This window comes from Rhinoraja longicauda, chromosome 42 (genome assembly GCF_053455715.1).
Source record: "Rhinoraja longicauda isolate Sanriku21f chromosome 42, sRhiLon1.1, whole genome shotgun sequence".
Classification (NCBI taxonomy): domain Eukaryota; kingdom Metazoa; phylum Chordata; class Chondrichthyes; order Rajiformes; family Arhynchobatidae; genus Rhinoraja; species Rhinoraja longicauda.
In genome coordinates, this window is record NC_135994.1 from 10,936,177 (window position 1) to 10,954,574 (window position 18,398).

Below are 18,398 nucleotides of genomic sequence, written 5' to 3' on the forward strand. Positions count from 1 at the left end.
GGCGGTGAATCTGTGGAATTCATTGCCACAGAAGGCTGTGGAGGCCAAGTCAGTGGGTATTTTTATTGCGGAGATTGACAGAGTCTTGATTAGTGCGGGTCTCAGGGGTTATGGGTTGAAGGCAGGACAATGGGGTTAGGAGGGAGAGATAGATCAGCCATGATTGAATGGCGGAGTAGACTCGATAGGCCGAATGGCCTCATTCTGCGCCTAGAGCTGATGAACCGCGGGCAGCACACAATACCTGTTCCAGGATCACAATGAACCTGGAGGCTGGGGGCAACTGGTAATGAATGACGGTGTAGATGGGGTAGATTCCAAGGATGCAGACTTGGCACACGACCAGTACCAAGCCCAGGACCAGGGTAGCGAGGCGAGGGTATCTGGCCAGCTGGTACAAGCTGCCCCACACGTCCAGAACTTTGTAGGGTACAGTCAGCGTGTAGAGGAAGAGGCAACTCCAGGCGACAAACACCCTGGGGAATTTCCCAAAGGCATACACCAGCATGTCAAAGTCAAGGATGAGCCTGAGAGGGGAAAATACAGATGGTAAACTCCTCTCCACAAACACCTCGGCTCACAATACAAGCCGGGCTGTTGTCAAACGTGTAAGACTTGCACATTCTGTTAGTCCACATTTAAACCCCCAATACCGCATAATACTAGAGGAGCAAGATAGACCACTCGACCCTAAAAACCGTAGGATGTCACGGCGCCATTTTAGTCGGCAGAAACTTGCAGAAACATTTAAAAAGTAAAATAACAACAATCTGTGAATTGATAGATGAGATATATTCTGCATTTTAATGGTATCATCACACATACTGTTCCCCCAAAACACTGATTACACTGCGAGAGGCAGAACGAACGGCGGGGTTTGCCAACTAAAATGGCGGACGTTACGCTCCTTTGCGTACTACACCAGTACACGGAGTGGTTCATCTTGCTCCTCTAGTATCTTTGCACAAAACCTTCACTCACATCCCAGCCTCGAACCACCCCCAGGGATCATCTTTTCATTCATGAAGGAACTGCAGATGCTGGTTTAAACCAAAGGTAGACACAAAATGCTGGAGTAACTCAGCGGGTCAGGCAGCATCTCTGGAGAACATGGATAGGTGACGTTTCACAGAGTGCTGGAGTAACTCAGCGGGTCAGGCAGCATCTGTGGAGAACATGGATAGGTGACGTTTCACAGAGTGCTGGAGTAACTCAGCGTGTCAGGCAGCATCTGTGGAGAACATGGATAGGTGACGTTTCACAGAGTGCTGGAGTAACTCAGCGGGTCAGGCAGCATCTCTGGAGAGAAGGAATGGGTGACGTTTCGCTTTCCCCCGCCTCCCCCCGACTCCAGGGCCGTTTTTACAGCATTATGGGCCCCCGGGCAAAGCAGTGTACTGGGGCCCCTACCGTTACCCTCCCCACCCCCCTTTCCCTACCAGCCCCCCCCCTGTCGTGCCGGCGAAAAGCACTTACCGAAAAGCACTTAGCGATGGACTTAGGGTGCTACATTGTTGCGAAAAGCACTTACAGATCGCTGTGAGAAGCACTTAGGGACCAAAAATGTTGCGAAAAAAGCACTTATTGAACCTACAGTTTTAAAGTAGTATTTATTTATTGCAAGTCACTTAACATACACAGATCAGCATGGGGCCCCTATGCTCGTGGGCCCCCGAGCAAGTGCCCATCAGGCCCATGCGTTAAGACGGCCCTGCCCGACTCTTAATCTGAAGAAGTTTCTCGACCAGGAATGCCGCCCATTCCTTCTCTCCAGAGATGCTGCCTGTCCCGCTGAGTTACTCCAGCTTTTTGTGTCTACCTTCTGCTTTTAGTTTAGTTTAGTTTAGAGATTAGCGCGGAAACAGGCCCTTCGGCCCACCAGGTCCGCTCCGACCAGCGATCCCCGCACATTAACACTATCCTGCACACACTGGGCATAATTTACACTTGTACCAAGCCAATTAACCTACAAACCCGCACGTCTTTGGAGTGCGGGAGGAAACCGAAGATCTCGAAGAAAACCCACGCAGGTCACGGGGAGAACGTACAAACTCCGTACAGACAGCGCCCGCAGTTAGGATGGAACCCGGGTCTCCGGCGCTGTGAGGCAGCAACTCTACCGCTGCGCCACCGTCCGCCCTTAAATACTATAAATAACCCCCTCCCGAACCCTTGCATGCGACCCCAGTCTGTAACCCACTCCTGGCGATCTGGGGTTCTGTACATAAACCATACCTCTGTCATCCTGACCCATTTGATCAGGTGCCAGCCATTTCATGGTGCCTCTGGGCAATAGCTGCTCACTTGGGGAAGGGCAGCTCTGCCAGGCTTGGCAGGTGGACTGAGGCTTATCTGATACCCAATGATGCCAAGCGATTGCCCTGTCCTTTGCCCACATGGACACATTGCCCGCATTGACTCCTCGGACTCAGAGGCAACGGTGAATGACAGGTCAGAGGCGGCATCGGTCGTGCCAGCGATCCTCTGCCAGGAAGGGCACTGAGCTCAGCCAGTGGGCGCCAGCGTGCCACCCAATGCGTTGGCAAGGCGTGCAGGGAGCCACGGCGGGCGGCTCCACCGGTCGGCGCTCTCACCTTCCCTTGTCAATGAACTCGACAGCCATGGTACTGACACCAAAGACGATGAAGAGGGCGATGAACATGTGGTATATCGTCTGGATGTGGAGGTTCTCAAACAGCTCGCTGCAAAACAAAAAGCCCAGAGTATATTCACACAGTGATTAGCACCCCAGTATTGTGCCCCATCATAGACATAGACAATAGGTGCAGGAGGAGGCCATTCGCCCTTCGAGCCAGCACCGCCATTCATTGTGATCATGGCTGATCATCCACAATCAATACCTCGTGCCTGCCTTCTCCCCATATCCCTTGAATCCACTAGCCCCTAGAGCTCTATCTAACTCTCTCTTAAATTCATCCAGTGATTTGGCCTCCACTGCCCTCTGTGGCAGAGAATTCCACAAATTCACAACTCTCTAGGTGAAAAAGTTCCTTCTCACCTCCGTTTTAAATGGCCTCCCCTTTATTCTAAGACTGTGGCCCCTGGTTCTGGACTCGCCCAACATTGGGAACATTTTTCATGCATCAAGCTTGTCCAGTCCTTTTATAAATGTGTACTTTTCTATATGTTTCTATAAGATCAAATCCAACTAACCCAGGCCGCTCTCCCACTAAGGACACCTCTGATCTGCATTCGGTTCACCTTCCCCTGGACTGGGCACTGCCTAGTGCCAGGCATGGCACAGCATTCCCATTGCCCGAGCCAACAGGTTGCCTGCCTCCTGCTCTCAGCATTGGAGTGCCAGGGTCAGGCTTTCAGTGCAGTATCCACTGCATTCCTCTTTCATACCTCGACTTCCCCCCCCCCCCTCCCTGACTCTCAATCTGAAGAAAGCCTGGGTGTGGAGAGGATGCTTCCACAAGGAGAGTCTAGGACCAGAGGGCACAGCCTCGGAATTAAAGGACGTTCCTTTAGGAAGGAGATGAGGAGTTTCTTTAGTCAGAGGGTGGTGAATCTGTGGGATTCATTGCCACAGACGGCTGTGGAGGGCAAGTCAGTGGATATTTTTAAGGTGGAGATAGATTGTTGATTAGTGCGGGTGTCAGGGGTTATGGGGAGAAGGCAGGAGAATGGGGTTAGGAGGGAGAGATAGACCAGCCATGATTGAATGGCGGAGTAGACTCGATGGGCTGTTTGTTGTGTTGTGCTAACTGGGGACCCAGCGTAGGTGGACCGCCGTGGGGGGGGGGGGGGGGGGGGAGAACAAAGGTGGACCCAGCGTGGGATACTTTGCAACTTTGCCGGCGCCCTTAATGTGGCGACTATTTGCAAAGAATTTCATTGTGATTTGTCACATGTGACAATAAAGTATTCCATTCATTCAGTGTTCATTCATTCATTCATTCATTCATTCATTCATTCAATCATTCATAAAGTATAGGAGGAAAGAGGTCCTTCTGTAGTTGTACAGGGCCCTGGTGAGACCGTATCTGGAGTATTGTGTGCAGTTTTGGTCTCCAAATTTGGGGAAGGACGTCCTTGCTATTGAGGCAGTGCAGTGTAGGTTCACGAGATTGATCCCCGGGAGGGTTCGGGAGGGGGTTATTTATAGCATTTAAGGGCGGCACGGTGGCGCAGCGGTAGAGTTGCTGCCTCACAGCGCCGGAGACCCGGGTTCCATCCCAACTGCGGGCACTGTCTGTACGGAGTTTGTACGTTCTCCCCGTGACCTGCGTGGGTTTTCTTCGAGATCTTCGGTTTCCTCCCACACTCCAAAGACGTGCGGGTTTGTAGGTTAATTGGCTTGGTACATATGAGGAAAGATTGGAAAGACTGGGCTTGTATTCACTGGAGTTTAGAAGGATGAGAGGGGATCTTATAGAAACATAAATTTATAAAAGGACTGGACAAGCCAGATGCAGGAAAAATGTTCCCAATGTTGGGAGAGTCCAGAACCAGGGGCCACAGTCTTAGAATAAAGGGGAGGCCATTTAAAACTGAGGTGAGAAGGAACTTTTTCACCCAGAGAGTTGTGAATTTGTGGAATTCTCTGCCACAGAGGGCAGTGGAGGCCAAATCACTGGATGGGTTTAAGAGAGAGTTAGATAGAGCTCTAGGGGCTAGTGGAATCAAGGGATATGGGGAGAAGGCAGGCACGGGTTACTGATTGTGGACGATCAGCCATGATCACAATGAATGGTGGTGCTGGCTCGAAGGGCCGAATGGCCTCCTCCTGAACCTATTTTCTATGTTTCTATGTTTCTATTCACCAACAGTTTGCTTTACACAGACAACAGGAGCAATCCCCCTTTGATTTGCTTTGTTTGCGGTCAAATCTTGGTGTGTTTGTGCAACAGCTCAGGGCAGGTATTATGCACCAAGTCAAACAGTCTTCAACCTAAAACACTGGCTGTTTCTTTCTCCATAGATGCTGCCTGACCGGCTGATTCCGTGAGCCGGTTGCCCCGATAGGACCCTTGCGCCCGTCTGCCCGGCCGCCTGAGGCCCAGGGTCCATGGGAACAGGTGTGCCTGGATATCGCAGAGGCTGTGCCGTGAACACAGGCATCTCCTTGGATCACCGGCACGCAGTCGAGCTGGGAAAGCCTGGGATGCTCCCACTTGCATTTCTAGCAGCAGTCCAGTGTAAAGTCGGAGCAAGCAGCTGGGAGAGGATGAAGCTAAGTCTTGGCAGCCCAAGGACGCTGGCTCGGTGAGTGATTGGGACGGAGCTTGTTGTGGCTCGCTAGCACGGCCTGCACTGGCTGAACTTGGTCAAGTGCCCGGTAAAAAGGAACGTCAGTCCCCACTACACTCTGCACACTTTGACCAAGATACCCCACACCTGTCTGAATGTGCATGTACAATAAAACACAAACATGGAGCATTGCAGGGAGTACCTCTGTGAGGCACTCATCCCACCTCTGTGTAGAGAGGCGGGAGATGACCATGTGTATTTCCATAACAGGCGATGCAGCTGAGTAGAAGATCAATCAACTGATCAAATGGTGCGAGAACAACCACCTACCAACAAGCCCACCCTCGTGGTCCTGCTAGTTTCACTGCTCGTATCCCTTTCATTATCACATCTCAGCTCTTAGGGCTAACGGGATCAAGGGATATGGGGAGAAAGCAAGAACGAGTACTGATTTTAGATGATCAGCCATGATCACAATGAATGGCGGTGCTGGCTCGAAGGGCCGAATGGCCTCCTCCTGCACCTATTGTCTATGTTTCTGTGTTACCTCATCCACAGCCAACAATGGACCATTGTGGGCTCCACCGTTCCTTGGTCATCAATGCTGGCTCTGATTTGTCCTTTTCATACCTTTCATCCATTTGTTCTTTGTACCTTTTCATGCTTCTGGGTTCCCCCTCCCCTGACTCTCAGTCTGAAGAAGGATCTCCACCTGAAACGTCACCCACTCCTTCATGCTTCTGGGTTCTCCCTCCCCTGACTCTCAGTCTGAAGAAGGATCTCCACCTGAAACGTCACCCACTCCTTTTCTCCAGAGATGCTGCCCGTCCCGCTGAGTTACTCCAGCACTTTGTGTCAATCTTCACCAGAACAACAACCTTGCTCTCAACGTGAGAAAGACCAAGGAACTGATTGTAGACTTTTGAAGAGGAAGGCTGAGCATCCACAAAGCTGTCTTCATCAACAGGTGGAGAGAGTCAAAAGGTTGAAATTCCTGTGCGTGCATATCTCTGAAGATCTGTCCTGGACCCAACACACTGACGCAATCATAAAGAAAGCCTATCAATGCCTCTACCTCCTGAGAAGATAGAGGAGATTTCCTCCAACATTTCCGTCACCTACAACGGGACCCCACTATTGGCCACATCTTCCCATCTCCTCCCCTCTCTGCGTTCCGCAGAGACCGCTCCCTCCGTAACTCCCTGGTCCACTCGTCCCTTCCCACCCAAACCACTCCATCCCCAGGCACTTTCCCCTGCAACCGCAGGAGATGCAACACCTGTCCCTTTACCTGCCCCCTCAACTCCATCCAAGGACCCAAACAGTCTTTCCAGGTGAGGCAGAGGTTCACCTGCACCTCCTCCAACCTCATCTATTGCATCCGCTGCTCTAGATGTCAACTTCTTTACATCGGCGAAACCAAACGCAGGCTCGGCGATCGTTTCACTCAACACCTTCGCTCAGTCCGCCTTAACCAACCTGATCTCCCGGTGGCTGAGCACTTCAACTCCCCCTCCCAGTCTGACCTTTCTGTCATGGGCCTCCTCCAGTGCCATAGTGAGGCCCACTGGAAATTGGAGGAACAGCACCTCATATTTCGCTTAGGCAGCTTACAGCCCAGCGGTATGAACATCGACTTCTCCAACTTTAGATAGCTCCTCTGTCCTGCTCTTCCCCTCCCCCTTCCCAGTTCTCCCACTGTCTTCCTGTCTCCAACTACATCCTATCTTTGTCCCACCCCCCTGACATCAGTCTGAAGAAGGGTCTCGACCGAAACGTCCCCCATTACTTTTCTCCAGAGATGCTGCCTGACCTGCTGAGTTACTCCAGCATTTTGTGTCCACCTTCGTGGAGATTCTGTATGTCGATGGATACTCTTGGACTTGTACATGTACAGTGGAGAGCATATTGACCATTTGCATCACGGCCTGGTCCAGCAACTCAAACGCACAGGAGCGAAGAAGCCTGCAAAAAACTGCCCAGTCCATCACCGGTTCAGACCTGTGTCGGAAGGAACTGCAGATGCTGACATATACTGAAGATAGACACAAAATGCTGGAGTAACTCAGCGGGTCAGGCAGCATCTCTGGAGAAAAGGAATTTCTCCAGAGATGCTGTCTGACCCACTGAGTTACTCCAGCATTTTGTGTCTATCACGGGTACTGACCTCCCCACCATCGAAGGCATCTACAGGAGACACTGCCTCAGAAAGGCAGCCAGCATCATCAGAGACCCACACCACCCTGGCCGCGCACTCATCTCACCCCTGCCATCGGGCAGAAAGTACAGGAGCCTGAAAACTGTAACGTCCAGGTTCAGGAACAGCGTCTTCCCTGCAGCCATCAGGCTATTAAACACCACAACCTCAAATATGCTCCAAACTGGGGACATTATTTTTGCACTATTAATGTCTATTTATTTGTCTGTTTGTTATTTTAATTAATATCCTGCACTTGTCTTTAGCTGTTTATGATGGTATTTGCAGAGTACTATGTTTACATATCTGTTGTGCTGCTGCAAGTAAGAATTTCATTGCTCCATTTTGGGATATATGTAAATAAAGCACTCTTGACTCTTGTCCTTGATGCTGCCTCTCTTTCCCTCCGCATCGCGCTGCACTTCCACTAAGAATCAACGCAACCAGGGGCAGGGATAGCATGCAAGGAGGCCAATCAGCCCATCAATTCTTTGAAGAGGTTCTGCAATGAGTCCCCCAGTCCTGGTCTAAACTGTGCTCTGGGTATTTTGCTTTCTTTTCCAAGAATTTATGCAATCGGGTGGCACAGTGATGCTGTACACAGTAACACTGTACAGAGTAACACGGTATACAGTAACTGTACACAGTAACACTGTACACACGGTAACACTGCACACACAGTAACGCTGCACACAGTAACACTGTACACACAGTAACACCGCACACACGGTAACACCGTACACAGTAACACCGCACAGTAACGCTGCACACAGTAACACTGTACACACGGTAACACCGCACACACGGTAACACCGTACACAGTAACACCGCACAGTAACGCTGCACACAGTAACACCGTACACACGGTAACACCGCACACACGGTAACACCGTACACAGTAACACTGCACACAGTAACACTGTACACACGGTAACGCCGCACACACGGTAACGCCGCACACGGTAACGCCGCACACGGTAACGCTGCACACACGGTAACACCGCACACACGGTAACACCGTACACAGTAACACCGTACACAGTAACACCGTACACAGTTACACTGCACACACACGGTAACGCTGCACACACGGTAACGCCGCACACACGGTAACGCCGCACACAGTAACGCCGCGCGCACGGTAACGCCGCGCGCACGGTAACGCCGCGCGCACGGTAACGCCGCGCGCACGGTAACGCCGCGCGCACGGTAACGCCGCGCGCACGGTAACGCCGCGCGCACGGTAACGCCGCGCGCACGGTAACGCCGCGCGCACGGTAACGCCGCGCGCACGGTAACGCCGCGCGCACGGTAACGCCGCGCGCACGGTAACGCCGCGCACACGGTAACGCCGCGCACACGGTAACGCCGCGCACACGGTAAAGCCGCGCACACGGTAACGCCGCGCACACGGTAACGCCGCGCACACGGTAACGCCGCGCACAGTAACGCCGCGCACAGTAACGCCGCGCACAGTAACGCCGCGCACAGTAACGCCGCGCACAGTAACGCCGCGCACAGTAACGCCACGCACAATAACACCGCACACAGTAACACCGCGCACACGGTAACGCCGCGCACACGGTAACGCCGCGCACACGGTAACGCCGCGCACAGTAACGCTGCACACAGTAACTCTGCACACAGTAACACTGCACACAGTAACACTGCACACAGTAACACTGCACACACTACACCAGAACGCTGTACACAGTGACACTGCTCACAATAAAACGCCGACACAGTAACACTGCATGCAACACCGCAGTTATACCTTCTGTACTTACTCGAGGATCGAGCGTCGATTCACAAAGACTTTTCCTTTCTCTGGTGCAATGTTCTTGCCCCTTGGGACAAATATGATGTTATTAACACGCAACTCACCTCGTCAATGATAATTAACACTGGTACTCTGCACAAGATACTAAGGGGAAAGATTTAACAGGAAGTTTTTTTTCATATATGTGGACATGTATGTACATGTGTAATGTATGTACACACATAAACAAACAATAATGGTGCAGACACAAAGGTATATGTGTGTATATATATATATATATATATGTGTGCGTGTACATATATGTTTGTGCGTGTGCGTGCGTATATATCTAACTTTTTTGTTGTTGTTTACAGAGTATTATAGTCTGAAGAAGGGTCTCGACCCGAAAACGTCACCCATTCCTTCCCTCCAGAGATGCTGCCTGTCCCACTGAGTTACTCCAGCATTTTGTGTCTTTCTTATGTTTACTTGTCTGCTGTGCTGCTGCAAGTAAGAATTGAATTGTTCTGTTTCGGGACATATGACAATAAAGCACCTTTGACTCTTGACAGCAGGGTAAATCAAGAAGCTGGGGACATAGGTTAAAAGGTGAGAGGGGATCGATTTAATAGGAACCTGAGGGGTAACTTTTTCCATACAGAGGGTGGTGGGTGTATGGAACAAGCTGCCGGAGGAGGTAGTTGAAGCAGGTACTATAACAATATTTAAAAGATATTTGGACAGGCACATGGATAGGACAGGTTGAGAGGGATATGGGCCAAACGCGGGCAGGTGGGACTAATGTAGATGGGACATCTTGTTTGGTGTGGGTAAGGTGGGCCGAAGGGGCTGTTTCCAATCTGTGTGACTCTATATCTCTCAGGGTCAGCTCTCCATGTTGTGAATGGCTGCACCTACCTCCCCAAAGGCTTTTTAGCAAAGATACTAGAGGAGCAAGATGAACCACTCCATCGAAATCGCCTGTACTGAAGTGTAGTACGCAAAGGAGCATAACGTCCGCCATTTTAGTACGCAAAACCCGCCGTTCGCTCTGCCTCTCGCAGTGTAATCAGTGTTTTGGGGGAACAGTATGTGTGATGATACCATTAAAATGCAGAATATATCTCATCTATCAATTCAAAGATTTTTGTTATTTTTCTTTTAAAATGTTTCTGCAAGTTTCTGCCGACTAAAATGGTGCCGTGACATACTACGGTTTTTAGGGTCGAGTGGTCTATCTTGTTCCTCTAGTATCTTTGCTTTTTAGCAACAATCTGATGGTTTCCTAGCCTCCACCAGATAGAACCACATCTGCAGGAGTTTTAGTTTAGTTTAGTTTAGTTTAGTTGCGTTTCAGTTGAGTTTATTGTCCACAGTTAGCGGAAAGACATTACATGGTTACAATCAAGCCGTCCACAGTGTACAGATACACGGTTAGAAATGTTGCTGTAGGAGTAGAGATTTAAAAGAGTGAGGCAAGTGCAATGTGTGGGTGCAGATCACTGCCGTGAGAACAAAGGACAATGGGGGCCTGGTGTGGGGGAACCGCTGTGGGGGTGAGGGGGGGGAAAACAAAGGAGGAGTCGGCGCGGGATACTTTGTCATTTTATCTGCGCCCTTTATGTGGCTGCTATTTGTATACATGCGGTATGCCGCAAGCAAAGAATTCACTGCCACTTGTCACATGTGACAATAAAGTTTTCCATATTCCATTCCATCCATTCCATTTCTGTGACCAGCACACAAAGAGACACCTCGGTTGGGCGCCATCTTTGAAAGGATCTAGGATGGGGAGGGGCGGTGGCAAGGTCCAGCATTCACCGGGGGATGACAGCCCAGTCCCACAGCGTTCCCAGCGAGAGCCTCCAGCCCCAAGGGGTTGGTGAGTACCCTTTCCTTTCGCTGCCTGTGGTCACACACTGTGGGAGCTGTCACCGCGAGGCCCCTCGCTCACTGCACAAGCAAACAGCTCGCTCTGGCTGCAGCTCTCTGTACCTGTGTCCTGACTTCTGGGACTTTGTCCCTTGTTTATTCTGTGAATAGAACTCAGTGGATTCTTCTGTGGCTTTGTCCAGCAGCTCGCTCAGGTGGCCTTTAAACTGGTCCAATAATTCCACCTTCATATCCTAGGTCAGAGACAAAAGACAACGTTCTAATCAAGAACATGAGATTAAATGGCATGGCAGCTTGTCACAGGTAATATTGTCACAGGTAACCTGGTCATAGGTAACCTGATCACAGGTAATAATGTCAGTGGTAATGTTGTCAGACGTAACCTGATCGCAGGTAATAATGTCACAGGTAATAATGTCACAGGTAATGTTGCCACAGGTAATAATGTCACAGGTAATAATGTCACAGGTAATAATGTCACAGTTAATAATTCACAGGTAATAACATCACAGGTAACCTGGTCACAGGTAATAATGTCACAGGTAACCTGGTCACAGGTAATAATGTCACAGGTAATGTTGTCACAGGTAATGTTGTCACAGGTAACCTGGACACGGGTAACCTGGACACGGGTAACCTGGACACAGGTAATAATGTCACAGGTAATAATGTCACAGGTAATAATGTCACAGGTATGTCAATGGATGAAGGGGAGCCAGTGGATGTAGTGTATCTAGACTTTCAGAAAGCCTTTGATAAGGTCCCGCACGGGAGATTGGTGACTAAAATTAGAGCACATGGTATTGGGGGTAGGGTGTTGACATGGATAGACAATTGGTTGGCAGACAGGAAGCCAAGAGTAGGAGTAAACGGGTCCTTTTCAGAATGGCAGGTAGTGGCGAGTGGAGTGCCGCAAGGCTCGGTGTTGGGGCCGCAACTGTTTACCATATATATTAATGATTTGGAAGAGGGAATTAGAAGTAACACTAGCAAGTTTGCGGATGACACAAAGCTGGGTGGCAGTGTAAACTGTGAAGAGGATGTTGGGAGGTTGCAGGGTGACCTGGACAGGTTGAGTGAGTGGGCAGATGTGTGGCAGATGCAGTATAATATAGATAAATGTGAGGTTATCCACTTTGGCAGCAAAAACAAGGAGGCAGATTATTATCTCAATGGTGTTAGGTTAGGAAAGAGGGAGGTGCAGCGAGACCTGTGTGTCCTTGTACACCAGTCACTGAAAGTTGGTGTGCAGGTACAGCAGGCAGTGAAGAAAGCTAATGGCATGTTGGCCTTCATAACAAGAGGATTTCAGTATAGGAGTAAAGAGGTTCTTCTGCAGTTGTATAGGGCCCTGGCAAGACCACATCTGGATTATTGTGTACAGTTTTGGTCTCCTAATTTGAGGAAGGACATCCTTGTAATTGAGGCAGTGCAGCGTAGGTTCACGAGATTGATCCCTGGGATGGCAGGACTGTCATATGAGGAAAGATTGAAAAGACTAGGCTTGTATTCACTGGAGTTTAGAAGGATGAGAGGGGATCTTATAGAAACATATAAAATTATAAAAGGACTGGACAAGCTAGATGCAGGAAAAATGTTCCCAATGTTGGGCGAGTCCAGAACCAGGGGCCACAGTCTTAGAATAAAGGGGAGGCCATTTAAAACTGAGGTGAGAAGCAACTTTTTCACCCAGAGAGTTGTGAATTTGTGGAATTCTCTGCCACAGAGGGCAGTGGAGGCCAAATCACTGGATGGATTTAAGAGAGAGTTAGATAGAGCCCTAGGGGCTAGTGGAATCAAGGGATATGGGGAGAAGGCAGGCACGGGTTACTGATTGTGGACGATCAGCCATGATCACAATGGCCTTCTCCTGCACCTATTTTCTATGTTTCTATGTAGGTAATAATGCCACAGGCAATAATGTCACAGGAAATAATGTCACAGGTAATGTTGTCACAGGTAATGTTGTCACAAGTAACCTGGTCACAGGTAATAATGTCACAGATAACCTGGCCACAGGTAATAATGTCACAGGTAATGTTGTCACATGTAACCTGGTCACAGGTAATAATGTCGCAGGTTATAATGTCACAGGTAATATTGCCACAGGTAACCTGGACACAGGTAATATTGTCACAGATAACCGGGCACAGGTAATATTATCACTGGTAACTGGGCACAGGTTATATTGTGTAGGAAAGAACTGCAGATGCTGGTTTAAATCGAAGATAGACACAAAATGCTGGAGTAACAGGCAGCATCTCTGGAGAGAGGTTTGGATGAGAAGGGACGAGTTGACCAGGGAGTTACAGAGGGAACGGTCTCTGCGGAAATGGGTGGAGATGGGAAGATGTGGCCAGTAGTGGGATCCCGTTGGAGGTGGCAAAAGTGTTGGGGAATTGAAAACCAGGAGTGAAAGATTTTCGTGAGGGGTGAAAGATTCAATTGGAACCTTCGGGGTAACTATTTCACACAAAGGGTGGTGGGTGTATGGAACGAGGTGCCGGAGAAGGTAGTTGAGGCAGGTACTACCACAACATTTAAGAAACATTTGTACAGGTACATGGATAGGACAGGTTTCGAGGGATATGGGACAAACGCAGGCATGTGGGATGACAGTAAATGTGACATATTGGTCAGGGTGGGCAAATACAATACCAGAGATTCAAGTTTATCGCCTTTGAGTTTGAAGAGTTGGAACATATTCACTCAGCTGATGCAGGAATTGAAATGAGAGGGAGATGCAGACAAAGAAACAGAATTAAATCATTAAATAAAAAGCACTCTAGATTCCAGTTCAGGAGTAGATTTCCCCCATAGTTTTATCTTACTCTCAACCAGCCAACTGATTAATCTGGATAATAACATCAGTGAAAGCCCATTTGTTTTCCATTTGAAATAATTCAAAAAAACTTGAATTGTTTCAAGTTTTACATAGTTATATGTTTAGAGAATTAGCAGGGAAACAGGCCCTTCGGTCCACCGAGTCCACGCTGACCATCGAGTTCTGTGTTATCCCACTTTCTCGTCCACTCCCTACACACGAGGGGCAATTTACAGAGAGCCGATTAATCTACACACCCGCACATCTTTGACATGTGTTCTGCAGTACATCTGCTCATTCATTGATAGCTTTATTACCCACCCACCCCTCTGTGACCCCCATTACCCAGTGGGTTGACCAATATAACCCATGGAGTAGAGCAGAGATCAGAGAAGCTCTGCTGCAAGGAGTGACAAGTCCTTATCTGTGTTGTAAACATGACCTTGCGTTTCATGAACCGATAAGGCAGTCATCATAAAGATAGATGGATTGCATGTCCTTGGCGCCGGCCTTCACCCCCGTGTAAACACGTCACAATCTAACCCTCTTCACAACGCTCACCGTCATCTTTTGGACTGGCGTGACCTTCTCGTTATTACAAACAGACGACTGAACGAAGAAACACGGGATGGAGACAAGCAAGTCCAGGTTGTTTCACAGCTTGTGAGGCAGGTCAGCTGTGTGGTCATGTACAGCAATGCATGGTCATTTGCAGGTAACATACAGATCATGGATGGGCAATAGATGGGTAATGTGCAGGAAAAATGTTCCCAATGTTGGGGTAGTCCAGAACCAGGGGCCACAGTCTAAGAATAAAGGGGAGGCCATTTAAAACTGAGGTGAGAAGGAACTTTTTCACCCAGAGAGTTGTGAATTTGTGGAATTCTCTGCCACAGAGGGCAGTGGAGGCCAATTCACTGGATGGATTTAAAAGAGAGTTAGATAGAGCTCTAGGGGCTAGCAGAATCAAGGGATATGGGGAGAAGGCAAGAATGGGGTACTGGTTGTGGATGATCAGCCATGATCACAATGAATGGCAGTGCTGGCTCGAAGGGCCGAATGGCCTCCTCCTGCATCTATTTTTTCTATGTTTCTAACGTACAGTGATCTGCGGGAAGTATGGGCAATGTACAGGTAATGTATAGGTAATGTACAGTAATGGTAATGTGCGGATAATATGCAGGTAATGCACAGGTAATATAAAGGTAATGTACGAGTAATACACACACATTATACAGTAATGTGCAGATAATGTATTGGTAATATGCAGATAATGTATGGGTAATGTACAATAATATACAGGTAATGTACAGTAACATACACATAACGTATGGTAATGTACATGGAATGTGCAGTTACTGTACAGGTAATTTACAGTAATGTACAGGGAAAGTATAGGGAAAGTACAGATAATGCATAGTGAGGTACAAGTAATATACAGATACTGTACAGTAATGTACAGGTAATGAGGGTGTAATGTATGGGTATTGTATAGGCAGTATACAGGCAATGTGCAAGTAATATGCAGATGATGTATGGGAAATGTGCAGGTTATGTACAGTGATGTACAGGTAATATGCAGTAATGCGTAATGTTCAGGTAATGTAGGTTGATGTACAGTAATGTACGGGTAATCTACAGGTAATGTACGGGTAATGCATTGTAATGTGCAGGTAAAGAACAGATAATATATGGGAAATGTATAGGTAATGTACTGGTAATGTACTGGTAATTTGCTGGTAATTACAGATAATACACAGGTAACGTGCAGTTAATGTACAGGTAATGTGCCATTAATGTTCAATTAGTGTACAGTTAGTGTAAAAGTAATATACAGTAACATACAGGTGATGTACAGCAATGTGCTGGTAATCTAAAGGTAATGTGCTGGTAATGTACAGTAACAATCAGTAATAAATAGTAATGTGCAGGTAATGTGTGGATTATGCACGGGTTATATACAGGTAATGTACAGCTAATGTGTAATGCACAGGTAATGTACCAGTAATGTGCAGGTAAAGTACAGTAACATACAGGTAATGTACATGTAATGTGCAGGTTATGTACAAGCAGTGTACAGATAATGTACAGTAATGTGCATGTAATGTACAGGGGCTGTTATATACTGTTGAACAATGATTGCTTTAATTATCATTATATCAATGCGATTCTTCCTTTGTCTCTTTTCCTTCTCTCTGAGACTTTCTTGCTTCTTGTTTCTCTATTTACCTCTCATCTGTTTTTAATTCTTTCGCCATCATTCACTCTGTTTGCTTCTCTGCTCTTGGATTTCCGCAGCCAGGAGGTTACGCTGCCCATTGCAGGGTCATCACAACATAAAGTGGTGGAGGAACTCAGCAGGGTAGGCAGCATCCACTATATATATATATAGACTCATTCCCTCCTCGAGATCCTCCAGCACTTTATGCTCTACGCAAGATTCCCACACCTGCAGTCCCTTGTGCCTGCGGCATCGTTAAGTTGTGCATTTCTCGCAATTTGCGCCGCAAGTGTATTGCGATGTTAACAATGAGTCGGGCAGTCGCATTGTTCAGCGCACTTTGCATTGCAGCGCGTCCTGGCTCAGTAATACTGCTTTAAACTTGGCAATGCTGAAGCAGCAACTAAATCTTTTCAATCACCAATTGTCGCTGGTTTACGATGGTATTGAGTCTCTATGACCAGATGCTGCAAATTCTATTGTGAAATACTAAATGTAACGGGGAAATGCCCTAATAACACATTTATAGTCCTACCTCAATATGTTTCTTCCAGGCAATTGGGTGATCGAGGTCATTGCCATGATCTGCAGAATCTTCAAAGAAAGGGACATAAATATTAATAATATGGGCATAATATTAATATGGGTAACTTACAACCCAGTGGTATGAATATTGATTTCTCTAAATTTAAGTAACCCTTACTTTTGAAGGTGGACACAAAATGCTGGAGTAACTCAGCGGGTCAGGCAGCATCTCGGGAGAGAAGGAATGGGTGACGTTTCGGGACCCGAAACGCTACCTATTACTTTTCTCCAGAGATGCTGCCTGACCCGCTGAGTTACTCCAGCATTTTGTGTCCACCTTCGATTTAAACCAGCATCTGCAGTTTTTTTCCTAACCTTTACTCTCTCTCTCTCACCATCCTTTACTCTCTCTCTCTCACCATCCTTTACTCTCTCTCTCTCACCGTCCTTTACTCTCCCTCTCTCTCTCACCGTCCTTTACTCTCCCTCTCTCACCGTCCTTTACTCTCTCCCTCTCTCACCGTCCTTTACTCTCTCTCTCTCACCATCCTTTACTCTCCCTCTCACCGTCCTTTACTCTCCCTCTCACCGTCCTTTACTCTCCCTCTCTCACCGTCCTTTACTCTCTCTCTCTCACCATCCTTTACTCTCCCTCTCTCACCATCCTTTACTCTCTCTCTCTCTCACCATCCTTTACTCTCTCACTCTCACCATCCTTTACTCTCTCCCTCTCTCACCATCCTTTACTCTCTCTCTCTCTCTCACCATCCTTTACTCTCCCTCTCTCACCATCCTTTACTCTCTCTCTCTCTCACCGTCCTTTACTCTCTCTCTCACCATCCTTTACTCTCCCTCTTTCCATCCTTTAACTCTCTCTCTCTCACCATCCTTTACTCTCTCTCTCACCATCCTTTACTCTCTCTCTCTCTCACCATCCTTTACTCTCCCTCTCTCTCACCATCCTTTACTCTCTCTCTCACCATCCTTTACTCTCTCTCTCTCTCACCATCCTTTACTCTCCCTCTCACCATCCTTTACTCTCCCTCTCTCACCATCCTTTACTCTCCCTCTCTCTCACCATCCTTTACTCTCCCTCTCTCTCACCATCCTTTACTCTCTCTCTCACCATCCTTTACTCTCTCTCTCACCATCCTTTACTCTCCCTCTCTCTCACCATCCTTTACTCTCTCTCTCACCATCCTTTACTCTCTCTCTCTCACCATCCTTTACTCCCTCTCTCACCATCCTTTACTCTCTCTCTCTCTCTCACCATCCTTTACTCTCTCTCTCTCTCACCATCCTTTACTCTCCCTCTCTCACCATCCTTTACTCCCTCTCACCATCCTTTACTCTCCCTCTCTCACCATCCTTTACTCCCTCTCTCACCATCCTTTACTCTCTCTCTCACCGTCCTTTACTCTCTCTCTCTCACCATCCTTTACTCTCTCTCTCTCTCTCTCACCGTCCTTTACTCCCTCAGTCCTTTACTCTCCCTCTCTCACCATCCTTTACTCCCTCTCTCACCATCCTTTACTCTCCCTCTCTCACCGTCCTTTACTCTCTCTCTCTCACCATCCTTTACTCCCTCTCTCACCATCCTTTACTCCCTCTCTCCATCCTTTAACTCTCTCTCTCTCACCATCCTTTACTCTCTCTCTCTCTCACCATCCTTTACTCTCTCTCTCTCTCACCATCCTTTACTCTCTCTCTCTCTCACCATCCTTTACTCTCTCTCTCTCTCACCATCCTTTACTCTCCCTCT

At 48.1% G+C, this 18,398-nt stretch overlaps 1 protein-coding gene across 3 annotated transcripts in view; it reads right to left on the reverse strand.

Moving 5' to 3' along the window:
- The window catches only part of LOC144611993 (sterol O-acyltransferase 1-like), a 54,239-nt gene that overhangs the window by 21,896 nt on the left and 13,945 nt on the right, over positions 1-18,398 (reverse strand). For 2 of the 3 annotated variants that reach the window (XM_078431392.1, XM_078431391.1), the window contains 5 exons: positions 16,647-16,705; positions 11,169-11,299; positions 9,202-9,261; positions 2,595-2,702; positions 245-527 (listed from right to left, as the gene is read on the reverse strand). In XM_078431392.1, the coding sequence (XP_078287518.1) occupies positions 245-527; positions 2,595-2,702; positions 9,202-9,261; positions 11,169-11,299; positions 16,647-16,705 (641 nt within the window). The remainder of the gene's footprint in view (positions 1-244; positions 528-2,594; positions 2,703-9,201; positions 9,262-11,168; positions 11,300-16,646; positions 16,706-18,398) is intronic. The other variant, XM_078431393.1, reaches the window with a different exon arrangement.